Raw genomic sequence first — 26,020 nt, 5'->3', positions numbered from 1 at the left:
ATGACCTTACCTTCTCTGACCTATATTTAATAATAAACAATATATGAAAATACAGCTGTATGTATAGAAAAATACAGTTTTATTAATCATTGAATTTAAGTTCTGCATGGTTGCACACACACCATGTTTTGCCACTTTTTAACTTTAATACTTCCACAGACTAAAAAGAAAAAATTTTAAGATCAGCAGGCCAGACTACTATATTCTTATCTTTTTTTAGTTGCAAAAACTAAATCTGAAGCGAAAAAATTTTACATCCACGATATTGTTATTTAAAGACAAAAATTATCTCGAAATTGGGTTTAAGTGAGATGAAAATACAACAATAGTTTATTATTCTCAACAAATAAGGCTATCCTCAACTTTCTACTATTATTCGTTTACAGTCATTGTTAGAAAGCAAAGTTTTAATATAAGATCAAATAAACATGTCTGACAAACTGTTGTTGTCCTGCAACATATATTTGCAGAGATCATAAAAAAACTGCTTATTTAATTCAACTGTAAAACTACTTTTATAAAAGCTTCAAACATCCGGGTCATGTTTCATTTCAAAAAATTATGTTCTATTAGGCACTACACAAATAAATCTTCCCCAAAAGTATGCAAAATCCTGCTACTACGTCCACGAAATATTTGAGAAACGGAAATATATGCTGGACTTTTATTATGACAAACATATTAATTAGCAAAAATAGAGTTCAAGTTGATAATTTATGTAGTACAAATAGTGATTTGTAACCTTCCTAGAAAAATTGTTAGAAGCCTTATTAAAATTTGAAACAAAAAAATATCATGGTACTATTGTACATTTGCTTAATATTTACAGCTTTTCTTACCACTGCTAAATGGTTATAACAGCTACTTACGCTACTAGAGTAAGGCTTTCTAAAATTTTCTATCATTTGATAGCAAAATACTTATGCAGACAGTCCGCATGACATTCCAATTAATAAAAAATGAATAGCTATCATATCTCATTTTTGTCAAAAATTTTTTCAACTTGTATAATTCTCTTTTTTAGACATTTAAGATTTTTTTGTTATGATTACATCTATGACAGCATTACTGGCCGTGCAAACGTATCTCTTTGGTTGCCCGTTGAAATAACAGGTCTTGAACCAGCTATGAGTTTATTTCAATAAATTCTACTGTCAAAGAACTTGACATACTTTAACAAAAAAATTTTTTTAATATTTTTTGTTATCTAAACAATAAGGTATTTTTTCATAGCACTGTCAGGGCCATTTTTATCAGTAACTTCAAACCTATTTTAGACTTGTTTTACCATTCCAAACATAAAGAGTTTCAAACTATTTCAAATATCACTTCAGCTATCTTTCTGTTAAATCTCATGCAGGGTAGTTGTGGCAATTCTAAAGGATGATACTACAAATTGTATATTATGGGAAAAATTTTAAATATATTTAAAAGGAAAATATAACTTCAGCTAATCATAATATTTACTGAAAATAGAATCCTTTAAGATAAAAATTTTTTTTTTTTTTTATGTTTACTGTATTTTGGAGTATTTTACCACAACTGTATGAGGGTAGTTGGCATATTATTTAGGAGATATAAAATTTTAAGCAGAAAATGGTACTTCAATGACAATTTTGTCTTTCCTTGAAAAGCGTTTAACCCTTCATGGAGGTTATTGTGAATTTACTATATTGGCCCTGTATGTACAGCAAATTAAGTGTAATATGATTTTTAGTAAAGCAATAAATATATGTATACAAACTGTTAGTGTAATAGATAGTGGATCACATGCCCATTTCAACTTAACATAAACCTTCTAATCTCTACTCTTGTATCGTATAGTTCATGTATTTCTATCTACCGATTTATTTGCTCTCTACATGTTAATTGAGAGACTCGCAAGTTTGCCTACATCAGAGACCATTACATAGAGTTAACATAATGGAGGTATATTTTTATTAATTCCTCTTTTACTCCGCATCCACTCCACTTTATTTCACTAGTATGTCAAGCAAGGGCCCAAAAAATGTTATCTCTAACTACTAAAACTACTCGACTGATTTTGCTGGAATTTTACGTACTGATTCTTGGCACTATCCACATGGCTTAAATTATTAAGAGCACCAATAGGCTCACAGTTTTGCAAAAATGCTTGCTTTTTTCTTTGGTTCAGTATGATCTGCTAAATGGCGTCAATGTAAAATCGAAGTCAGTGAGTCTGGTGGTAATATTCCCGAGAAAAATGAAAATTATTATAGTCGTTCACTGGCAGTACATTGTGATAGAGCTGTTCGTCATACAGCTAAGTATCCCGGCTATTGACGACACTCTGAAAGTCTCCAATAGGCAAGATTCCTACGCCGATTTTCATCCTGGACTACTAAAATGACCTACTACCATGAAATAGGTGGCATTCTAAACGCCAACGTCTCCAGCGTAACACCAGGAGACGTCGGACAAGAGTACAATCAGCACCAACGCTTCAAAACATTATGGCCGGCCTTCAAACTAATCTGGTGCTGCTGGAACACATCCTTCTGAAACAGCAGGCTAAATATAATGGCAGTGGCAGATCCACGCAGCTCTGGTTTGTCACCTCATCTACCTGCAGCCAGCTTCCACCGTTGGGCATAATAGAGACTGATAGAAAGTGTTCTCATTGGCCATTTTGAGGGTCATCATAAAAATTAACGTTCACTAAACCACCATCTATTTCATCAGCCTTTTTGAGGCTATCGTAAGTCAAACCACTTCACGAACAAATACATTCTTTGCAAATACTTCCAGCAAATATTATTACGTATACTTTAAACAAAATTCTGACAATAATTCGTCCACTAACAGGCTATGTAAAGACAGCCCCGTTTTAAAACAAGTCAGTCATTCACTGGCAGACGTCATGAGCGGAGTTGTTCATCGCAAGGCTGGACACCCCGGCCACTAACAGACCTTAGGTTCAATCAGGAATTACTGACTTTAAAATTTACGTACAGCGAACCTAATAGCAAAGCTATGAAGGAGAAAAAAACTTAAGCAAACAGCTTAACACCGGGATATGTTGGAAAACAGCACTACAACCAGCTTTAACACTCCAGAGTATCATAGTTTTTCTCCCAATCAAACTAGTGATACAACTGAAGATCAGAAAAAATTACCCTTATGTATCGAGGCAGTTACGATGGCTGGAAACTTTAGTCAAGAAAGACTAAAGCTCACTGGTCCTTTTAAGGACCATCTAACGTCGAAATACCTTAACAACAAAATATGTTATAGCCTAAAAAAGTTGGCAAAAAACAAGGGAACAGTTTTAAAAATGCCTAGTGTTAAAAAAAGGCGAATTAAAAGGAAAACTTCAAATGCTTTCCATGTATATTAGGCATCGAGAAGCTGAAGCAGAACATTTGTCGAGATTGGGACAGCAGCGTAAAAATCAGCAGTGATATGTAGGTATTTACTATGGCGCTGAAAAATGGATAGATAAGGCTCAAGAACTTGGTTGCTCCGGTAATAACGGTTTGTAGAGAAAAAAAAAAAAAAAAAAAAAAAAAATCCGAATCATTTTTTTTTTTTTTTTTTTCATTACTTCTGTATTTTTACAGCTTTAACAGACATATGTCCTTTTCATATGTTATAACGTAATACAGTACAGATCAACGGGTCTTTTAAAGGCCAACAACTGTTTTACATAGTAAGGAACGTATGGTACTTTTTAACACTATTATCTCTTTTTTTTCTTTTTTACAGCTTATTATTCGACCACAACTAGATGTATTCCAAGCAAAAGTTTTTTTAAATAAATTTATTTATATCAAGAAATACCAGAATGGAAGAAAAATTTTGAAATATTGATAAACTGAAAATATTTTACGTTACGCTTCAACACATTATGGTACTCCACTTAGTGAATATCGGGCGAAGCCAAGACGCCGTTAGTTATAACATCAAAATACATACTATTTCTATAAATCTTGTTCAGTCCATACTCGTTCAGTCAACATAATAACATAGACAAAATTCTTATAGTTCTTACTTTAACCTTCCGCTATGCTTGTTTTTTGGCTGTAGATAATAGTTTATGGGCTACGATTTTTTCGGGAACATGGTTACATGGATCCAGTTCTCTGATAAATTTTATTTTTTTATGTAAAGATGTATAAGAGAAAATATTATGATTATTGTTAAAATTGTCTTTTTAAAAACACATAGTAATAAAGTGTATAAGTTGGACATTGATTCTCCAGCTTTTAGTTAAAATCATGCAATTTATCTTTCATTTCATCGATCTACTTAGCTCGACCCCTTTTTTATTAAACAGACATAATTAAGTGGTGTCCTTTCCATCAATATACAGACAAAGAAACCAAACAAAAAAAGTTTTATAAAAACTAAATAACTGCCATATTACGAACTTTATTGGATTTTGTTAAAAGCACCCTGTTTTTCGACACTTTACGAAGCTGATGCGATTTTAAATCGACTAATAAGTGAAACTAAGTATAGATGACGACAAAAACGTTGGCATGCTATATCAGTGCTTAGGCAATGCAACTTTCGCAAGAAACTTTAAGCTTGAACAAAATTTTGATACTTTAAATATTAATTGAAACCTTTTTACAAAATACTACTACAGAAAATTTAATTTGTGTAATGTAATTTATCTAAAAATAATACTAAACAAAATTTATATGGATTCTAGAAATCTTAGCAATAATTCATTGGATGGATACATCTTTCAATTTGGAATTACTCATTAATCACCTTTAAGTACTGCAACAATAGTATTAATTGTACGTTTAGTATCCAATTTATTATAATAACGTGATTCTTACTTACTTGTTTTGGAAAACCAGTGGTCAGTGAGTACTTGGATACCCTAGTATGATGTTATACTTCTACGGCGGGTAGTATATACGAAGTGTGATAAAAAGTAAGGTGACTTTTTTAATTGCGCGCGCTCTTTACACTTTAAGTTAAAAAATATTTTTTTAACTATGTTGGTACACTAGTCACGATCATATGTTCATAGTTTTGACTATATAGCATGTGTTGTTTTTATGTAAGAGACTTAAAGGTTAGACTCGTGTTTGCGTACTCGGCGATTTCTTTTTGTTGAAAATAATGGAGCAAAGAGTTTGTATTAATTTTTGTGTGAAAAATGGTATTAAGTGCTCAAAAACTCTTGAAATGTTGACAGTGGCCTACGGTGAGTCAATGATAAGCAAAAAAAATGATTATAAGTGGTATAAATTATTCCAAGAGGGCCGAGAAAATGTTAATGATGAACCTCGCTCTGGGCGACCCAGCACGTCAAATACCGACGAAAATGTTCAGAAAGTGAAAGAAATGGTGCTAAAAGATCGTCGAATCACGATTAGAAAAATAGCTGATGATCTTGACATATCGTTTGGCTCATGCCAATCAATTTTGACGGATGTTTTGGGTATGAGACGTGTATCCGCGAACACCATGATAATGCACCTGCGCACAAGTCGTTATTAGTTAGTAGTTTTTTGGCCAAAAACAGTACTTTCATCATGCCTCAGCCACCATATTCACCAGACTTGGCCCCCAGCGACTTTTTTCTCTTCCCAAAATTGAAAAAGCTCATGAAAGGACGAAGATTTTCCACGATTGAGGAGATTTAGGCTACATCGCTGGAGGAGCTCAAAGCAATACCCAAAATAGCATTTTAGAAGTGTTTTGACGACTGAAAAAAGCGTTGGCACAAGTGCATTGTATCTGAGGGGGATTATTTTGAAGGGGATAACATACTTTTAGATGAATAAATAAATATTTTTTTATAAAAATGAAAAGTCACCTTACTTTTTGATCACACCTCGTAAATGGAAGTAAACCTTCTATGAAATGGTATTTTAAATAAACCACTGCGATGTATTATACGTCGTCAAATTACCGTTTGAATGAGGATATTCGGTAAATAGGCGTGATTTTGATAATTGTTATAATACTAAATATATAAAAATTACAAACAGTATATTATGTAGATAAAAAAAAGTAAAGCCATGATACGATGTATTGCTAGGCTAGCCAGTAAAAAGCTGTGCGTTGTCATAGAATCTTCTTATTATTTTAATATTTAAAAAGCTAAGAAACAATATTCTGTAGCACCGCATTATCTTCAATAGAATAAAATGACATGCTAATGAATGTAGCTTCAATTAAAAACTCACCGTATTTACGAATGAATAAATTTTAAAAGAAAGAGACGCAGTAAAAATATTATAATTTTTCTATAGAACCTCGTACAAATAAATCAATAATAAAAAAGATACAAAATTAAAAAAAAATTAAATCAACAATTACTTATTCAAAAACAAAAATTAAATAAATTTGTTATAACATACAAAATACCTGCTACTAAAAAAAAGATTTATAAAGTTGAAAAAAAATTATGTGAGATTTATGTGAGATACACACAGAAAGCTAACATATAACAAAATTACAAACACAGTACAAGAAAAAACAAAGGTTTTTTGATATTAAAACAGTTCGTAGCACAGTAAATTAGATACTAGGCTAGCGTGCAAGAGGTCGCAGGTTCGATTCTTGTAGAAACTGTTTTTTTCTGTTTTGGAGAATTAATTTAAAATTGATTGTCTTAAAGTATTACTTTTTTTTGGTGGAGCGAAGTAGTGGGGGCATGATGATGACGATGATAACAATAATCATAATAATAATAATAACGATAATAATAGTAATAATAATGCCAACAAGAGCGGCGTTGGCTTAGTGGTAAGCGTGCTTGTTACTGATACAACGCAGTTCTAGGGGTCGTGGGTTCGATTCCCGGTATATGCAGATTTTTTCAAAAAACTGTTTTCATTGGGAAAAGTTCCTATGTAACCCCGGCTGTTTTGGGGCGGGTGTTTTCGTGGAATTTTTTTTCAGAGAAATTCCAGGATTTTTTCCTTGCCCCACAGGTTTTCGGGCCTGGGTGAATGCGAAACAGTGTTAGGGCTATAGGTAGGGATTAGCGGACCCGATACCAGGCGTCGGGCAGGGATCGCCGGCCTTACCGGCGAGGAGTGGTTCCTGAAACATGGGGCTTCTCCGGGGATGCTAATAAGCCTGGATCCGATGCTTCGGCAGAGAGCGCCGGCTTAACCGGCGAGGAGTGGATGTCCTGAAATATGGAGTCCTCTCCGGGGAAAGGCTACACAGTGGCGAGTGGACCCGATGCCCCATTGGTGCAGAGAGTGTCAGCTTAACTGGCAAAGTGTTCCACCGGAGATACTCGCACTGTGCCCATGGATTCAGGTAGGATATGAGGAAAAGGGTTTAGAGATGGGTGTGGCAATACACCCCCACACATAGGTGGTGAGAGGGTGGCCCCCGCGACTAGGCCAGTAGGCTGTCGTGGTAACCCAGTAAAAAAAAATAATAATAATAATTATAATGCCGATATTAGTGTTTCAAATGTTTTAGCAAGACTTTTAAATCTCACCTCATAGCACAAGACATAGAACTAAAACATAGATCAAAATATTTATTGCAAAATTTTTAAGGACTGTACGTTGACTTCTATAAGACTGGCACGCACTCGGTATTGAGCAATTATTTTAGTGGTACAGTCTCATATTAAAATTATTCTTTTCATGTAGGGTACAGTTCAGTGTAATTAGAAATAAACTATGTTTAAAATGTTTAGATTTTATGTAAGATGTTAAAAGATTTACTAACAGACTTAAGACAGCTTGTACGGAGACAAAGAGAGCAGGAACATTAAATGATTCAAAAAATAATTCAGCAGCTTTTTCTCTATTTTTCCAAGGGTTGAGTGGAGCTTCAGTTAATAATACAGGATGCTCTTCGCTGAAGGTCGACAACTGGTCTTTACTATAAACATAGGACCAAATACGCTCCATATCATTCCAATCGTTAACTATACCATGTTCCATTGGGTAGCGAAGACTTAACAAGCCACGATGTTCCTCTGCAACAGGACCCACAAACAAGTCACCTTCTAGTGCACCAGCCATAACTTTGGTATGCTTTGGCCGGCCAATACTGGAAATGTAATTTTATTTTATGATTTTAAAATTAAATATTTATAATATTAATTTAATTTTTCAGGTAACAAAACAATAGTTTCTTAAATAAAAACCTAGTGCTTTGTGATAAAATTAATTTTTACAGGAATTTAAATTCAAAATTCTGTTTCGTTAGAATAAAGTCATGCAAAAAGAGTACTTCAGTGAAATGGATTCTCTTAATTGTCAACTACAGTTTTATACTTATAAGTCACTGTATTTACTGTTCACCTTAAAAATATGATTTATTGACTTTTTTGGTACACTCTATAGCATTTAAAAAATTTGAAAACATCTATATGTTGAACTTTCATAAATTTTTCAAATATTTCAGTTAGCATTTAGATAATGACTATTTATCAGGGATCTATTATAAAAAAGTAATAATTAAAAGGTAAAAAGTAAATACAAAAAATATTATAAAAATAGAAAAAAAATTGTAAAAAAATTTTGGCAATCAGCGACACAACATACATAAAAACTCTGCAATATGTCAAAGAAAAGATTTTTAGAATCTATTCCTAAATGAAGTCAAAAAACAAAACTACTGGTATTATCATTTCAACATCATTTAATTATTACAAAAAGGTAATGACGGGGTAAAAAATGATGTATTGCAAGGCACTGTTTTTTGACTGTGTGGCTTTAAAATAGTGGGTTATATATTTGTTGACACGGAGGATCTAAACATGTTACAGGTCAAAAAAAGACTCGATATGAAATGTGTTTGAATGTAAATTATGAACATGGATTTATTCGTGTACCAAGTATAAACTGACATTTCATCGTAGAAGTACACCTCAAAGACTTACATGCTCAACAATAATCAACGGAAGTGTTAACAAGTCGATTTTTTAATAAGAATAATTTTACATTTAATTTGAACTTATTCGGGAATTCCCTACACACACACACCCACACACACGCACAGAGAGACACACACAGACACATATATATATATATATATATATATATATATATATATATATATATATATATATAAAATTCGAGTAATAATTACAGAAGTGACACGCTACGAGCAAAACCGATAATCTCAAAAAATAATACTATCTTACTTCCCCGAATCACCTTAATCATAGCAATTATCACCGTCTCAGAGACCCAGATGCTCACGCAGTGAGTGAGCACAATCGAAGCGCTTATGTATACGTATGTATATATTATACATTTGTCGAACGATGGATTAAGACATAGTCAGCCACTTCAGATAAGAAGATTTACACAATTCAAAAGCGTATCATTAATTTAAAATCATAAAAAAAAAAAAAAACATTTTTTTGTTATCTCATTACTAATGACGAAATTGTCGCTCCTTTAATAATTTTCTTATGTATGGTTACGGGGTGCAACCAAGGCGGAATAATTCAGCGAAAGCTTCGACCTCGACCGGGCCTGTGTTGCCCGGATACCCTCGGACACACTCACTGTAATATTTATACGCGGGTCTCGTCCGTCGAGACACCGCTGGGCCCAAGTACCACGGCGACCTTTGTCATCGTCGCTTTTCAAGCTAATCTGCCATCTCTGCTTTTCCTATTTTTCCTCTTTTCCTATCTGTTTTAGCCTACCGATAATTCCTCAACGGTATCTCACCGTCACACTCTCCGACTCGACGTTGGATACAGGGGGTATCCAACTTTACCTCTTAGGCGCCATTCAGAAAGGCTCTGGTCGCATGCTTGGCCATCGTCGCGTGGCCTGCCATCAATCGCAGGTGTCTTAGCCGCAGCGGATGGCTTCAACATCACGGTCGCTTTTCGCGGGTGGTCTCGCTTTGGCCTGCATGGTTCAACAACCTCGCTTACAACAGACAGGTTCGCATCAGGCGGGTCACGCTTCGCCTGTTCACCGCTTTTAAACGGTGGTTAAGGAGCGCTAACCACTTCTTCTATGGACCCCGAGTCGTTAGAAGGGGGACTTCTCCCATCGTCACTGAGGCTCTACTCACGTAGGGTTTCAAATTCCTAATGTGTATAGGACCTGAGCGCGTGCCTTCTTCAGATTCCAACTCGCATGTGTTGGTACCCAATGCCCTCATGTCGGTAAAGGTGCCAACGTGCCTTGGCGTCGATTTTGACAAGGAGGACAAGACGTGATTCTCCCACCATACCAAGTCAACGGGGGCGTAAACCAAGTCACGATGTTTGGCATTGTCATGCCGGATGGTATTGGCCTGTGCCTTATCATTTCGATGGGCTGCTTCTGCGTGCAGCATCGGCAAATGCTCCATGCGTTTCTTCTAGAACTCTAATGCCTTATCCTATAGGCGTTGCTGGGCCGTAAAATTGACCTGTCGGCGCATCGTACCTGGCACGTATGGTTCCCTACCGCTGTTAAACATCACGGGAGAAAAACCTGTGGAAGCGTGACTCTCCGTATTGTAGGGAACACATGTTCGGGCAGCTTCTTGTCCCATGACCTATGATTGGCTTCGACGAAAGCTCAAATCATGGTCTTGATCATGCGGTTCAGGCGTTCGACTGGGTTTGCCTGCGGGTGATACGGCAGCGTCAGCGTGTGTCGTATACCAAGGCTCTCCAAGAACCCATCGACGTCCTTGTTCCGGAACTTAGTGCCGTTATTCGTCAGCAGCGCTTCTGGAGTACCATGGCAATAGGTGACGCGCTCTCTCATCGCGCTCTCCACAGCCTTCTCGTTAACTCATCAGAGCGGCGAAACTTCGGCCCACCTAGTGAATAAAACCTTGAACGAGGGTGTATTCATTGCCGTGCGTTGTCTTCGGTAGGGGGCCCATCATGTGAGCTACCACTACCTGCCATGCAGCGGTAATGACCCTTCTCCCTATAAGTCCCGGGGGGGGGCCTCTGGTCTACCTTTATTTGTTGGCAAATCAAGCAGCTTCGCACGTAAAGGGAAACATCCTGGTAGTACCTCGGCCCGTAGTGTAACCAGGACATACGCGCAAATATCTTCTCGCGGCCAAGATGGCTGACAGATGGCGTGTCATGACACTCCTGAAGCACTTGATCGTGCTGACTTTTAGGTACTACCAGATTCCAGGCTTGGGTGTCACCGAGAGTCTCGTCAACCATGGAGTCGAGGCGATAAGCGTATAGGTATCCCACGACGATTTTCCATCGCAGTTGACCCCGTAGGCCATCCCGTACCTTTTGTACCATCTCTTGGTACCAAGGATCTTCAGCGGGGAATTTTCAAACTAGCGCTGCCAAAGCGCAACTCTCGTCATTCTCATATAATCACGACAGGGCGTCAGGCACGCAGTTTTGCCCGTTTATGACCTCCTAGATCTCATTCAATACAGGGTAGCACTTCTGCTTAATGGGCCGTGAGGTCGTGACCTCGATCTCGTGCTCAACCCAAGTAGTGCACTCTAGGGGAGCTTCACGCTCCACGGAGCAGTCCAGGAGGGTCTGCAACTCCTCTTACTGCTTCAGCGAGACTTCGCTCAGCCCTGGCGGCGAGCTGGATCTTGCCCATCGCTGACAGGCCTGCTACCTTTAGGGGAACCTTGGTCCCTTATCCTTTTAGCATCAAGACTCTATCGACAGGATCATGCACGGTCCCGAAACCGTTGATGATGTTAGTGCCAACGTAGAAATCAGCGTCTAACTCGGCGTCTAAATCAGAGTGACGGTCGTCCATCTGCCATCGCTGCGCTTCCCATTGTGGGACGTAGTTGCCAACCACAGGAGTTGGCTATCTGGAGCCCCACTGCTCGTATAACAGTGTGAATAGCACCACGGTCGTATAGCATTCGCAGCTTGTAACCGGCTACTTCAAGCTGTAGCCACCACCGGCGTAATACCCTCATTTACGTCTGCCTCCTTTCGTTTCCCTGCCTCTTATTCGGACAACCCCGCGCATAGTGGCCAAGGTGGTTACATTTGTAACAGCGCGGTTGTGACTCTTGCATGGGGGATCTATCCCTTGGGGTGCCGGGATCTTTCGTGCCCGATCTCTCGTTCGGGTTCCACCTCGGTGAGCGCAAACCCTAACCTCGGTGTCCCTTCCATTCGGGCGAAGAAGGTAAGGGTGATCGTCACCCCTGTTTACGGGAAACATTTGAGGAGTGGAAGCTCTGCTATGGCTCATTTGCGTATTTAGCTAAGGCCGTTCGACGCTTCTCGACTTAAAAATGGTTAAGCAGCAGCTTCACCATATCCTCGTCAATAGCAGATTTTCTGACCCTCTTGTTGGTCAGATCATCGACTCTTTCCGCCGAGTATTCGTCCATTAATTCAAACCCGGCTACCTTAGGAGGGTGAACCAACTTCTTTGGCAGGTCCTCGATCAAAGGGCAGCTTGTTCGCTGTGGATGGACACTATCTCTTGTAAGCTCGAGTTCACAGGTTGCCTCTCGCTGATACCGGCCACCTTAGGCTGTTTCCTGGCCTCCGTAGCCTCAGCCATGGGCTTATGCGCCGGTTCTGGCACATATAAGTATTCGGACGGGGGTTGCTTACGAAACGCACTCCTTAGCTCCAGAAGGCGCTTGGCCTCGGTGGCTCTTCGAAGTAAATCTGCTAGGCTGCGAACCTCGTCTCGGCAGACTCAATCCTGTAGCTCGGGTCGCATGTTCCTGTGAAACAGATCCAGTTAGCGTTCAACTGGCCAAGGAGGTTAGATTCGCCGCACGATATTGTTAATCTGTGTTAAGAAATTTTGTACGGGCTTACCAGCGTACTGGGTGTGCATTTGCGCGTCGGAGGTTAAACGGCGCTGCACCTCTTCGCCTGATCCATACTATTCCTGCCTTGCAGCTACGAAATCAGCCCAGCTGATCTACTGGTCGCATTCGTTGCGGAACCAAGTTACTGCAATGCCGCTCATACGTTCCAGCAGAGCTTGGAAAAGCTCTACTTCCGTCAAACCCGAAGCGGTGCAGCACTCGGTAATGCACGTGAGGAAAGTGTCAAAATTGTCGTGACTTTCCTCTGTGAAGTTAACATTCCATCTGTAACGTTGCGTTTTTGTGCCCTGCGACACGTAGAGTGTCTCGACCAGGGCGGTCCCGAACCAACGCTCAAAGACACTAAAATTATCACCAATGGATGCACTGGAATTGACGCAAATGGCACTGCACTTGAAACGAGAAGAATACTACCGCTTAACGACGCTCGTGGCTCGGCCAAACTCAGCTCGGCTCCTGGAGACTCTCACCTAGAGGAAGTCCCGCCGGGGGTAGCCCGTCGGAAAGCAAGCTACTCTCCTAAGGAGAAACGAGTCCCACGACCTTAAAGAAAACGCTGTCTGGCAATGGCCTACAAATAACGACACGAAATTAGGATTTCTCGGATCATTAGGTTCACTTAATTCGTTATTACACTTACGCGGGCGTCTAGGCCCGAAAAATCTCGTCACTATCCGGCGCTACGCCACGGCACGAATTCCGACAACCACGCTTCTCTATCACCCACTCTCGCTTTAACGATCTCTTCGAGGCATGATCCCAGGGGCCGGCTTCCGCGGCTCACCCGGGCTACACACGGCTGATACACACACACGCTCCCACGCACTACTTCTCGCGACAACACTACACGCTACTTTACCTCGGGGTTTACCATCTTACTCTCTTCTTCAGCGACTGAATCGGCTGGTGACCTTGACCTCGCAGTTGACAACTGATGTTGGCGGTGATGGTTCCTTGGTCGTCGGGCGCAAGGTCAGGTACGGCTGGCTAATCGTGGTCACTGGCTCTCCTTGTCCTTCTCTTCTTCTCTCTCGATTCTCTCTCTCTTAACTACCGAAATCGCAAAAAACTCGAGAGCTCTGGTTCGCTCGAATGCTACTACAGAAGTGACGCATTAGACCCACCAATTAGTGTAGCCTCGCACATTACCGTACTATATCTCCGTACATAGGTATATCGACAGTCATACTGGGTACTCCTGCTCCTACACATAGACTCCCGCTCATACACATACACTCGGACGCGGCGCTGTTTGCAACAATAGACGACGATACTTTTGGTACATATTCGCAGCACGGCGATTACAAGCATATATACATATGTGGCGAGGTACTACAAATCCTTATTTACTAAGTACATGTGTGTGTTTTCGTACGCCGTAACTCTCGATACATGTGTTTCCGCAACTTTCTTGTCCTCTTTTCTCTCCTTGGCGCTACTCCTTGTATTCGATTACTCTTACGTAGAACATGAAACACACAGACCCGGATCTTTATTAGCTTCTTGTAAATAAAAATAGATTCCACCATAATGACGCGTTTCAGCGCTTAATGCTATAGGGTCAGAGAAAAATGACTCCGTCACGCGTCACTGGACAATTTGTCCTAAGTCACGGCACTGGAGTCAACGTACAACCTGCCTGACCCCGACAGTATTTCCGCCGGAGGTGGGAGATTTCCCCCGACCGGGCTGGACGTGTGGGGTCAACTGGTGCAGCCGAATACGGGGGTAGGTTGAAGTACGTCAGGCGCGTTGACGAGCTCACCACATGCGTGTGTGGCCACGTCGTAAGCTTTTGTGTCACGCAGGTGGCGCCATTGAGTACTCACTTATCTGCGGGTAGCTTACCGACGCCGTGTATGCGCTTGTTACCGCACATACCGGGCATGTCACTTGCACCCAGCTAACTGGTGTATGTGGCTATAAGATTCCCATCGTTGTATGTGGCAGTGGCGCTAAAATATGTGACAAAGTCGTCGGTATACTTGCATTATATCGGCCGTTTTCGAGTAGCGTTGCTTATGATCCTGCGAAATTCACAAACGCCTGCTCATCGAATATTGTTTCGCGTCTTCTCGACGGCACGTTTAATCGTGTCAAGTTCACTATGTCCTGGTCAGCCTTTAACAGTTTATTGCGTAGCAATCTGTTTTTTTCTTCGAGAATCTGCGCCAATCAAGCCCTTCTAAACTCGTCTGAGTTCCCGATAGGCGAGGGCGTATTAATGAGAAGCTCGTCTTCATCCGTAACGGCTGCTCGGACATCAGGGGCTCCAGCCTGCGTGCTTGAACTTGCCGCCATTGTCGTGGCTCTTAGGAGTTTGTTCATCTCCTCAGTATCCCGCACTATTTATAGCGGATGTACGGATTTGACGTCAATTCCATCGTTGTTTGCTTTTGCAAATTCCTCGCAAGCTTTTGCTATTTATGAGGTGACGAGCCTTTATGCGTCATACTATAGCTGTGTTGACATCATTTACCGGCTCGAAGTCCTTGGGGACGTATCTCCTCGAGATCCACTGATAAAGGCAATGAGCACCGACTGCTTTGCTGGCTAGATTTTCTAAAAAGTCGATGCCCAGGTCCTCTTTTATTACTGACCTGCAAAATTCAGATAGTGTATACTTTTGAGAGCAAGCTAGTGTTGCCATGGTCCTTTAAGGTGCTGAAATTTGCGCAATCAAATTTATTGGCTGTAAGTGCACTGTGCTACAGCGCAGAGATAAGCTTGGGAGAGAGAGAGTGAGCTGACAGGTAGGGGAATTTTGCGCCAAGGCGTTAGCTGGACGCAACTTTTCTGTCTATATTTAGGCCGTAAGGCTTTAAATTAAATTTATAATTTAATATAGCTTTATTTAAAGCTGTATGCTTTAAGAGATATTAATTCCCTCAATTCTCTCTGTTTATGTGTATGTATGTGTGTGGTACAGTATTTTATACAATTTTTGTGTAGTGTACCTTTCACACGAACACTATACTGCCTAAGTGCTCGACGCACTAGAACCGCGGACCACTTCACCGAAATTTTTTGAAGTGAAAACTTCTTATGGCGCGTTGGGCACTTTTGTGGGTGAGCATTTTCAGCCGTTCTCGCGACAGATGAGATTTTACACAGATATACTCCGCGTGTATTCTTCTAATATATGTATACTATACGCGCTCTTTGCATGGGTATTCGTTCGTGCTCTCGCGACAGACAAGATTACATACCTATATGTATACTCAGAGTGTATAGGTATGCGAGAGCGCTACATGATATATGCAGCAGCGTTGGTCTGAGCATTATTCTACGCTCACAGTTCATGCTTGATCGCACATAGCGCCGCTGCCTGGATCTCACCGCGAACTACTTGGCGCGAGAATTCAAATTCAAAATCGTATGATTTTTTCAGCAGACAGTAGGCGCACGAATTCAAATTCGAAAGAAATCTTCGTATGTATTGGCTAATTAATGCCTAAAAATATTGGATAATGTTGTATGATTACATACATAAATAGTATACCAAGAATTCTTTCGAATTTGAATTTCCGCGCCTACTGTCTGTTGAAAAAATCATACGATTTTGAATTCGAATTCTCGCGCGAAGTAGATCTCGGTGGGATCCAGTCAGCGACGCTATGTGCGATCAAGCATGAACTGTGAGCGTGGAATAATGCTCAGACCAACGCTGATACGCAGTCTTTGCATGGGCATTCGTTTGTGCCCTCGCGACAGACGAGATTGAAAGTTTTTTGTATTTATTTTATGAATGAATATTAAACGGAAAATTTATTTATTTAAATATTTCATTTGACTTGTGTTGCTGCTATGGTATTGTGTTGAAAAAATTGATAAATTTTGTATTTACTATTTACTAATATTTACTCATTTAAATAAAACCACTTCCTTCGAATATAGTTTCTATATTATTATACTTCATGTCCATTCAAAAAGTGCCTACATTGCTTTGATAAACTTGATTTTTTATGTTCAATTTCTCATGTCGCGAGCGCACCTAAAAATGCTCACCCAAAAAAGTGCCCAACGCGCCATAAGTTCAAGTTTTCACTTCTGCCTGCACTCCCGGAGTGCTTAGTTTTTTTATATTTTTTTTTAATATATTTTATTTTCTTTTGCTGTTTCTCTTTTTTTTCCTTTTTGTCTTTTTTCACGGCAATAAACAGTGTCCCTTTACACCTGGTGGTTCTTCTTTTCCTCCTTTCCAGTAATTATCCCCAGAGCCTTCCTAAATGGTGCTTAGTAGGTAGTGTTGGATACCTCGATATCCAACGTCTAGTCGGGGGCTGTGACGGAGAGAGATCATCAAGCCATCACCGATGAGCTATGGCAGGTAGGGACGTAGGGAAAAGGGGAAAAGAGTTAAAGGGACTAGGTGGGAAAGGGGTAAGGGAAAGGAGGTGAAAGTAAGAAAAGCCGAGAAAGCAGCAGATTAGCTGGGGCTTACAAGCGCGTATGGAGCGGTTTTTTTTGTTTTACGCAAGAAGCGTCTCTTGTAGTTTTCCCTGTTTTCTTGGTTTTCGGCGATTGTTGTTATTGCAGCTGCGATTGAGTTGTCCCCAGTGCTTGGCGGTGAACTTTTTTGGTCCTGCTGAGATAGCGATTAGCCCGCGTGAGTCTGTCCGTGACGCGATTTTGCGATGCAAGCTAGTCGAGCCTTCGCACTCGACGTGCGCACACACACACACACCTACGAGTGCCTTGTGTAATTTTTTTTATAATTTTTTGTATATGAGTTTATTTTATTATAATACTTGCGAGTGCTTCTTTCGTTTGTGTGCTTTATTTCTCCCTTGTGTTGTGTCAAGAAAGTGGCAAGAAGCGACGATAACATCGGTCGCCGGCGATCCCTAGTCCCGGCGGCGTTTCGAAAGGCGAGACCTGCGTATACAAATATTACAGGGAGTGTCTTCGAGGGTGTTCGTGCGCACCAAGTAACATTGGTCTCGCCTTTCGAGACACACTGGGACTAGGGATCGCTGGCAACCAATGTTATTGTCGCTTCTCACGACTTCCTCGACACAATACAAAAAACAACGTTTTAGAGAATTTTTTATTTATTTCTTAACATAATCTCCTCCAAGGCTGATACATTTCTCATAGCGGTGTTCTAGTCTAGTAATGCCATCTCTATAGACTGATTCGTCAAGCTCCTCAAAATACCCATTTACAGCTTCGATTACTTCTTCATTGTCCGCAAATCTCTTACCGCCAAGCCATTTTTTGAGGTTAGGAAACAGATAATAGTCACTTGGGGCTAGGTCTGGAGAGTAGGGAGGGTGAGGCATCAATTCAAACTTCAGATCGTTGATTTTAGCCATCGCAACGATTGACGTGTGCGCTGGTGCGTTATCGTGATGAAACAAGATTTTTTTCTTCGCCAGATAAGGTCGTTTAATTTTCACTTCGTGGCTCAAACGTTGCAATAAGTCTGCGTAGTATTGACCAGTGATAGTTTTACCCTTTTCAAGGTAATCAATGTATATAATACCTCTTGCATCCCAAAAAACAGTAGCCATAACCTTGTTCGCCGAAGAAATTGTTTTTGCCTTCTTTGGAGTTGGTTCCCCTGGTCCAATCCACTGTTTAGACTGTTCTTTGGTTTCAGGAGTGTAGTGGTGGACCCAAGTTTCGTCAACGGTTACGAATCGACGCAAAAATTCGCTTGGATTACGCTTACACAACGCCAAATTGGCGGTAGAAATGTTCTTTCGAATCAATTTTTGGTCAACTGTTAGCAAACGCGGCACCCATCTTGCACAGAGCTTTTCCATGTACAAATGTTGGTGCAAAATATTTTGTACACGTTTATATGACATCTTACAGGTCTCAGCTATCTCACGCACTTTTAATCTGCAGTCTTTCAGCACTATTTGATGGATTTTTTCGATCATATCTGGAGTTGTGACCTCAATGGGGCGTCCTGAGCGAGGCTCATCAGAGGTGCTCACACGACCCTTTTTAAACTCGGAAACCCACTGCTTAACGGTTGAATATGATGGGGAGGATGTCCCCAGTGTTGAGTCCATCTCTTCTTTAATTTCCTTCGGCTTTAACCCCTTCAAATAAAAGTATTTGATGACAGCACGATTTTCCAGCTTTTCCATTTTTACGAAAAACACAGAGGCGTCTTGTTCAGCGTGCTCTCAAACCTAAACTAACATGGCGATCGGACTGAAACTATAGCTACAAGCTATCTAAGGATGGTACTATAGAACGCCACCTCAAGGTAGGCCTAGTGGCACCATACCTTGGTCAGGCCGGAAACTTATCAATCCACCCTCGTATATTGAAAGAAACGTATATTCAAAAAATAAAAAAATACAAAAGGCACTCATGGGTGTAGGTGCACGTATGTATGTCTGATCGCACGTCGAGTGCGATTGCTCGACGTGCTCGCGGCGCAAAATCGTGAACCAGGCAGACCATGCGAGCTAATCGAGGGCCACTGCCCTTTACAATAAAACTGCCTGTTGGTAAGTACTCACAGGCGCTGATACGCTCCTTGACAATGAAGTTTGCCTTGGTGACCCTGAGTCCGACGTCACCTGCGATCTCAGCAGGACCAGGAAAATTCAGCACCCAGCACTGCACCAGGGATAACTCAAGCGCAGCTGCAACAACAATCGCCGAAAACCAAGAAAACGGAGAAAACTCCAAGAGACACTTCTCGCATAAAACAAAACAAAACCGCTTCATGCACGCTCACAAGCCCAAGGTAATCTACCACTCTCTCGGTTTTTCCTTACTTTCCCCTCCTTTCCCTTACCCTTTTCCTACCTAGTCTCTTTAACTCCTTTTCTCCTTTTCCCTACTTCCCTACCTGCCCTTGTCTATCGGTGATGGCTTGACGGTCTCTCACTTTCGCAGCATAATAATAGCAATGTTTATGCACACATGTGTGCAAATACAGAGCCAACAAAATGCTTATTGAATAAACTTGAATTTGGCGCAACTTTCTCGCTAACCCAATTTCAGAGTGTCTTCAATTCTTACCTTACTACGAAATAAAAAGTTTTATTTTGTCGATCATTCTCATTTACTGTACTGCGAGATAAATCTCTTGAGCCATGCGTGACAACTGACGACGCTAAAATCACAGCAAGATTTCTGAACTGTTGGGCAATTCTTCACGTCTTACAATAAAACAGAAAACTAAGGAGCACAACTTAATTATAACTTAAAAAGTAGTTAGCCGAGGGAAAAATTTGAGCACAATAAGCCACAGTAACTAAACGATCAAATTAACAAAAAAAAACACGATGGAAATACGGACGAGACTTCAAGAACTGCTGCGAACAAACGTCCCCAAGATACCTGATGGACGGAATCAGGACTACCCTTCGATTGGTATATTAAATAATCGATGGCTTTATGTCCAAACTCTTAAAAGTCTTGCGACTTACGCCCTTTCAAGCCATAAAATAATTCACTCACCTCAATTTCCTTTTCAGTCCTTTCCTTTACAACACGAAATCGAAAACTGCCTCGGTTCCTGTCAACTTTCTGGCATCACACCTCGGCTTTTCTCCCCAATCTCCGTCCATCATTGATTCAACCGTGATTGCCGACTCCACCGTGATACGCAATAAATTTTATATAAATAGAGAAATCGGCGACATAATCACTTCTCTTCCCCAGATGCCATCGATCCTTGACGGAATTTTCTCGCAACAGCATGACTTAAAACAAATTTATTTAGAGATCTTTTCAGTGTATCAAGAATTTTTTTTTCTTTGCTTACTATGTTTCTAAAGTTCCTTTTTCAATTCTTACAATACTTTCTATTAACTCAACACATATTACTTTATTTTTCTTGATACACATACACACATCTAGTTACGCCCTGCTCTTGAAAATAGTTTTGTATCAGCCTGTCTAAAGTGTTTACAGCTAAAGTAACTTACTGTACTCTTTTGCCATAATATTAGAGTAAGAGATCTACAGTTTTGACAAAAACTTACAGATACTGCAGAAAAAAAATTTATTCATGCACAAGAAACTTAGACTTTTCAATATCCGTCTTCAGGAACAGCTGATTTTTAGTGCAACATTGTTAAAAAAATTCGGATAGTAGCAAAAATCACCAAATTTGATATCGCGTGAAAACTGTAGATCATACAAAAAAGTGGTTCAGACAAAAAATGTAGCTCTTAAAAAGAACTACAAGAAAAAAAAAAAAAAATAAAATCGGTTATTTCGTTCGTCCGCAAAGTTAAAAAAGCCACTAAAAATAGCGTTTTTTTCGAATGTTAGTAACAAATACCCCCTCAGAGCAAATATTCCCGAAATAATTGTAAATTGTGCGCCTTGATGGTGTTGATAAGCCCTGAAAATTTCAAATCGATCGACTCAATAGTTTTTGCAAAAAGTCAATTGTTTATTAAAAAGGTGCTTTCGTAGAATCGCTCTCATTTTTTTTTTAAACAACTTACACTACTGATTTTGATTGGATTCTCTTCGTTAAGAGTTACTTTATCAAGTAGAAAGTGGATTTTATTGATTTTTACACATTTTATTGTTGTAAAACGCTACTGAAAAACAGGTACGCTTTGACGGTATAAACAAATGAAATAACTGTTGCATTTTCAGTCGTACAACAACAGGAGTAGGCGCATATTGTAGCTGCTATTTTTCTACAAATTTACAACAAAAAAAAGTCGCTCTACGTAACGTAGAAGCTGAGATAATTTTTTATTTTGTTCTTATTGTATCTCGGTAAAAAATAAATTTTTGTTTTTTTAATTATACAGTGCATGCATCGAATGCTCATCTTTCTAATATTAAAATTACAGATCGATAAAACCGGCTATTGTTGCATAACGGCCTATTCAAAAGCAATGATTTTTCAATCGATAAAGGCGGATTGTCGAGTGATGACGTCACAACCGTACTCTTGCGGCACGCAGAGATCTTTCTATCAGCTTCAAAACAGCAGCGGCCGAAAAAATTAGCGATATCTCCGGAACCATAGGTCGTAGAGCAACCTTTTTTTTTAATTTGGGGTAGCTCGTCAAAATAATAACATTGAACATAATGTCGATTTTCAAAAATTTATTGCAAATTATTTATTTAACAATTAACATTTGTCAGCGAACGCAGACATCGTTTTTCTCGCATTAAACTTATCTGACAATTACAATTGGGCAAAAAATTTCCTTTTTCTTGTATAAAATCACATACATTGTTATTATTATATTGTGCACTGTTCACCTTAGAAGTAGCAGGTGCTAGTATTCTGACGAAGCGAGCGCTATCATATTCTTTTTATATGCTTTGAAGGAAACTTACACACTTACATTAATTTCTTTGTGTCTCAAAGCAACGGCTAATAAATGTGTAGCCCTTTAAGTGTCAGTTTCCCCACTGCCTACTTTTCCACCATCTTAAGCCTACGAGCCGAGTGCTCTGCTCGAGCTCGGCCTACTCCTTGCTCGGCCGCGAACTAGTACGTAGCTCTTCGCAGCACCAATTCCACGACGCGTCGACGTCGACAAGTAGCACATCTCAAGGCCCTTTCGCCATTTTTCTTTTCGCCTCGTCAAAGTCCACCTGCGACTTCTGTTTCTTCAACAGTCAGGTTTTACTTTTGTATTAGTTTCATTCAATTTAAATTCTTTCTTTTGTTTTTATTTTCGACAGTCATTATTCAGTTTAGTAGTCAGATTCAAAGTTTATAATTTTATATCCTTTTAAAGCAATTCTTCAATAGTTTTATTCGCACATTACATATTGTTCACGTGGTTTTACTTTTCTCGTTTAAATATTAAACTCTGCATTACTGTTATTTTATCGTTTTATTTAATAAAATACTCAAGTCTGTTTAAGCACTATTATTACTCGTTTTGTTTTAATTAATTAACTCCAAGAAATCGTTTATCAAATATTATTGTTTATGCATGCACAACAATTTAATATTTGTTATATGACTAATTTGGCATTCTAAACATCATACAAATTTATATCCACGTAATAATATAAGTTTTATTTTTTTTAAAAACTCTACGAAAACTCGAGGCTCGAAATTGAAAAATAATTACAATTTTTTGAGCGAGTTAAGTGGAAATATTTATTGTGGTAGCAGAGCCCATACAGTTATATTCTATTGTTGAAATAATCGTTGTAAAATTATGGGTGGGGCGTAAAAAAGAGTGCAGAGTATATTTAAATTAGCAGAGTATTATATAACATCAAATAAGTATTAGCATTAACATCAGAGGTTGTATAAGCAATAGCTAAAGCAAAGCGTTCGCTTGACTAATAGTTTCAGAACTAAGCGATAGTTACAATCCATCCCTAAAGTAAAACTATCATTATGCGATGAGCAAAGATTTAATTAACAGAGCCGAACAACAAGTAAGTAAAAGTTATAGTACATGGATAAAAAAAGTAGACTTGTAGAACCAAACAAAAAATAGATTAATTATTTGCAGTGATAATAGAAGGTCCAATGTAAAAGCTTCATTATAAAAGTTTTAATAATAATTTATAACTACGAACATCTGAATTTTAAATCCTACATCGATAAGCAATACTATTAAACAAGAATGCACTAGTACTAAGCTTACGAATTTCAAAGCAGAAAAAAGCCAGAGTTCACTTGAATAGCATTGTCGTTTCTTCGACAGCAGTTAAACTTAACTTGATAATAATTTTCGTGCGTTCAATTGCTCACACTCTAAAAAAATCCAGTGGTCAGTGGCTGCTTGGGTACTTGAGTATAAAATTATACTTCTCTGGCAGACTATGTATAAATGTAAATATACTTTTATAAAACGAAAAATTAAGTAAGCTAGTGGAGTGTATCGAGGGTGATGTCAATTCTTATCCTCGGAATTGTACAGTAATGAAATGTGGATTTGATGAATATTTTAATATTTAATAAATGAAATATTATAAAGAATGTTATATGAAAAATAACTTTTTAAGCTAATAAAATTTCGTACGTAGAGTTCTTACCTCTGATATACGCTTACATACTTATTCTTAGTCATGTACATAAAACCTGCAATATATATTAAAAAGACAGGCTAGAACTCATAAAAAACTGTTTTTATCAATTAATGTTTCTTTAATCATATAAAGTAGACGCTTCACGCATTGTCGATAAAATAAATTGATAACATAATAATAATTTATACATACTTAAAAAATGGTTAAAAATAGAATAAACTGTATCGTTTTTTGCATGCTCAATTTTAGAAAATTTTCAATTGAACACGTAACCTTATAGAAAAATCATGAAAAATCGTATTTATAAGAAAATCATCCCTAGAAATTTTCAAATTTTTTTTGTGCGATATAACACTATAATATAAGCATATTTAACTTTTAAATGGATTTACAAGTTCGTTTTTTGAAAAAATAAGAGAGAAGGGGTCGAATACGCGTAAAAGCGTATTCGTGGGTATGTCATTATAAACCATATAAATAATTGCCAGCATTGCTGCATATTTGCTCCCCTTTCTTGTCTTTTCCCAAAATCGTCTTTCTATTTGGCCACAGCGTTGGCCACGATGGTCCAAAGTTTGCCACCAACCGCAACCTTCAGAGCGCTTCTCTATCAGCGCCACCACCGGCCCAGCTGTGAACTATCGCTGATGTACTTACTCGTACATATCTATATACAGTTCACAGCGATAGTTCAAAGCTTGGCCCTTGGTGGCGCTGATAAAGAAACGCTCTGAAGGTTGTGGTTGGCAGCAAACTTTTGACCATCGCGGCCAACGATGTTTGGCCACTCTACCACCAACAGAGGGAGCAGCGGTACAACATGCATACCACTCGTATTTGCAGTTGCAAACGTGGCTCGAAAATTCGCTGAAGCCAGAGCAATGGGGTTGGAGTTTTGATGGTGATAATTAACTGCCAAAAAAAGCGTAGATCAGTAGAAACTTGATAATATTTTGAAAAATATAGCCTGCAGATGCGGAAACGGGCGTAAGTCAAAGATCTGCAACTGCAGGAAATACGGTCTGAAGTGCTTAAGCATATGCTTGACGTGCAAATATGAAAACTCTTCTAATATTCAAGTAATAACAGTGGCAACTGATGCTCTTGATAATGACTTAGACGGAGAAGTACTGAATGAGTCTAGTGCGGTGATGAATGAAAGACTAACGACGACGACGACGACAACGACGACGACGATGATGATCAGATAAAAAAGCGAAGCCGACTCTTCCACATACTCGCTTCGTAAAGTAATTATCGCACAAAAATTCTAAGTTAAGGTAGTTTACTCGGCCCAATGGTACTCTACTCAACGAAATGGCATAAAGATCATGCTGTCTTGTTACCGTACAAGAATTAGTTGATAACCTCTGTGCTCTTTTTTTTTCACTTGTTGCGCAGAATGACAAAATCAGAGTTCTACGCATTTGTCAGCATAACGCTCTATAGCAACTGTAGCCTCCCTCTCGCGTGGCTCATATAACGAAGCAAAAAACTAGGTGATTTAGATTAAAATATCTCTAAATCTAGTACCGATTGCTGTATTTAACAAAATCACATCTTAATTCTTGTTTTCTAAGCTGTTACATACTAGTTTTTTCGATTTCTAGAAAAGATACTTTTTATATAGTTAGATGAAATATCAGTTCTTAAGTGTGTTTCCCGTATACTCGTGTGTAAAAAGTGTCAACTTTGAACTTGAATATCTTGAAAATAAGTACCACTTGCTACCTAAAAAGAAATATTACAATATCCGTTGAATTCTTAATGATAACATACTAAAAAAAATCAAGTCTAGATGAAAATCAATTTTTTGAGTGAACTACCTTAATATGGGGAGGCTGTAGGAAGTAACTAACCCATTTTGACCCTATGGTAAATTATTTACAGTACATTACTAGTTTTTGTGGGGTGGATGTGGGGGCCTGTGGTATAAGCAAAAAATCCCATATGTACTCCTCTATTGTTACATCCCGAGTTGATACAGACGAATCATATTATAAGTAAAAATGCAATCCGTCCGTCCAATTCATACAAGACGTATTATGTATATACAACAAGAATGGGTAAGTGTAAAACTCAATGTCTAAAATGTCATTTCATACGTGTATAAAAGTCTGTATGAAACTGTCAAAAACTTTTGAACTTTTTTACAGTTTATGACGTGTATGAAATTGTATCGAACTCGTAACCTTTAAACATTTGAATTGTTTGTTTTTATTTGGCTACAGCCTACAGCACAAATTAAAATCTCCTCAAATTCAAAAAATACTCTGATTCAACGTTTACAAATGGTATATTACAACAAAAAAAGAAAGTTGCCAATGCTTCATCAATGATTTTT

At 38.9% G+C, this 26,020-nt stretch overlaps 1 protein-coding gene across 5 annotated transcripts in view; it reads right to left on the bottom strand.

Moving 5' to 3' along the window:
* The window catches only part of Arp1 (Actin-related protein 1), a 553,556-nt gene that overhangs the window by 314,671 nt on the left and 212,865 nt on the right, over positions 1 to 26,020 (bottom strand). For all 5 annotated transcript variants that reach the window (XM_089597204.1, XM_089597206.1, XM_089597207.1 and 2 more), the window contains one exon: positions 7,684 to 8,010. In XM_089597204.1, coding sequence (XP_089453330.1) covers positions 7,684 to 8,010 — 327 coding nt within the window. The remainder of the gene's footprint in view (positions 1 to 7,683; positions 8,011 to 26,020) is intronic.

This window comes from Copidosoma floridanum, unplaced genomic scaffold (assembly GCF_036245765.1).
Source record: "Copidosoma floridanum isolate Cflo_tuat_1 unplaced genomic scaffold, Cflo_Japanese_pri ptg000031l, whole genome shotgun sequence".
NCBI classification, from domain to species: domain Eukaryota; kingdom Metazoa; phylum Arthropoda; class Insecta; order Hymenoptera; family Encyrtidae; genus Copidosoma; species Copidosoma floridanum.
This window is presented reverse-complemented; position numbering and strand designations above follow the sequence as displayed.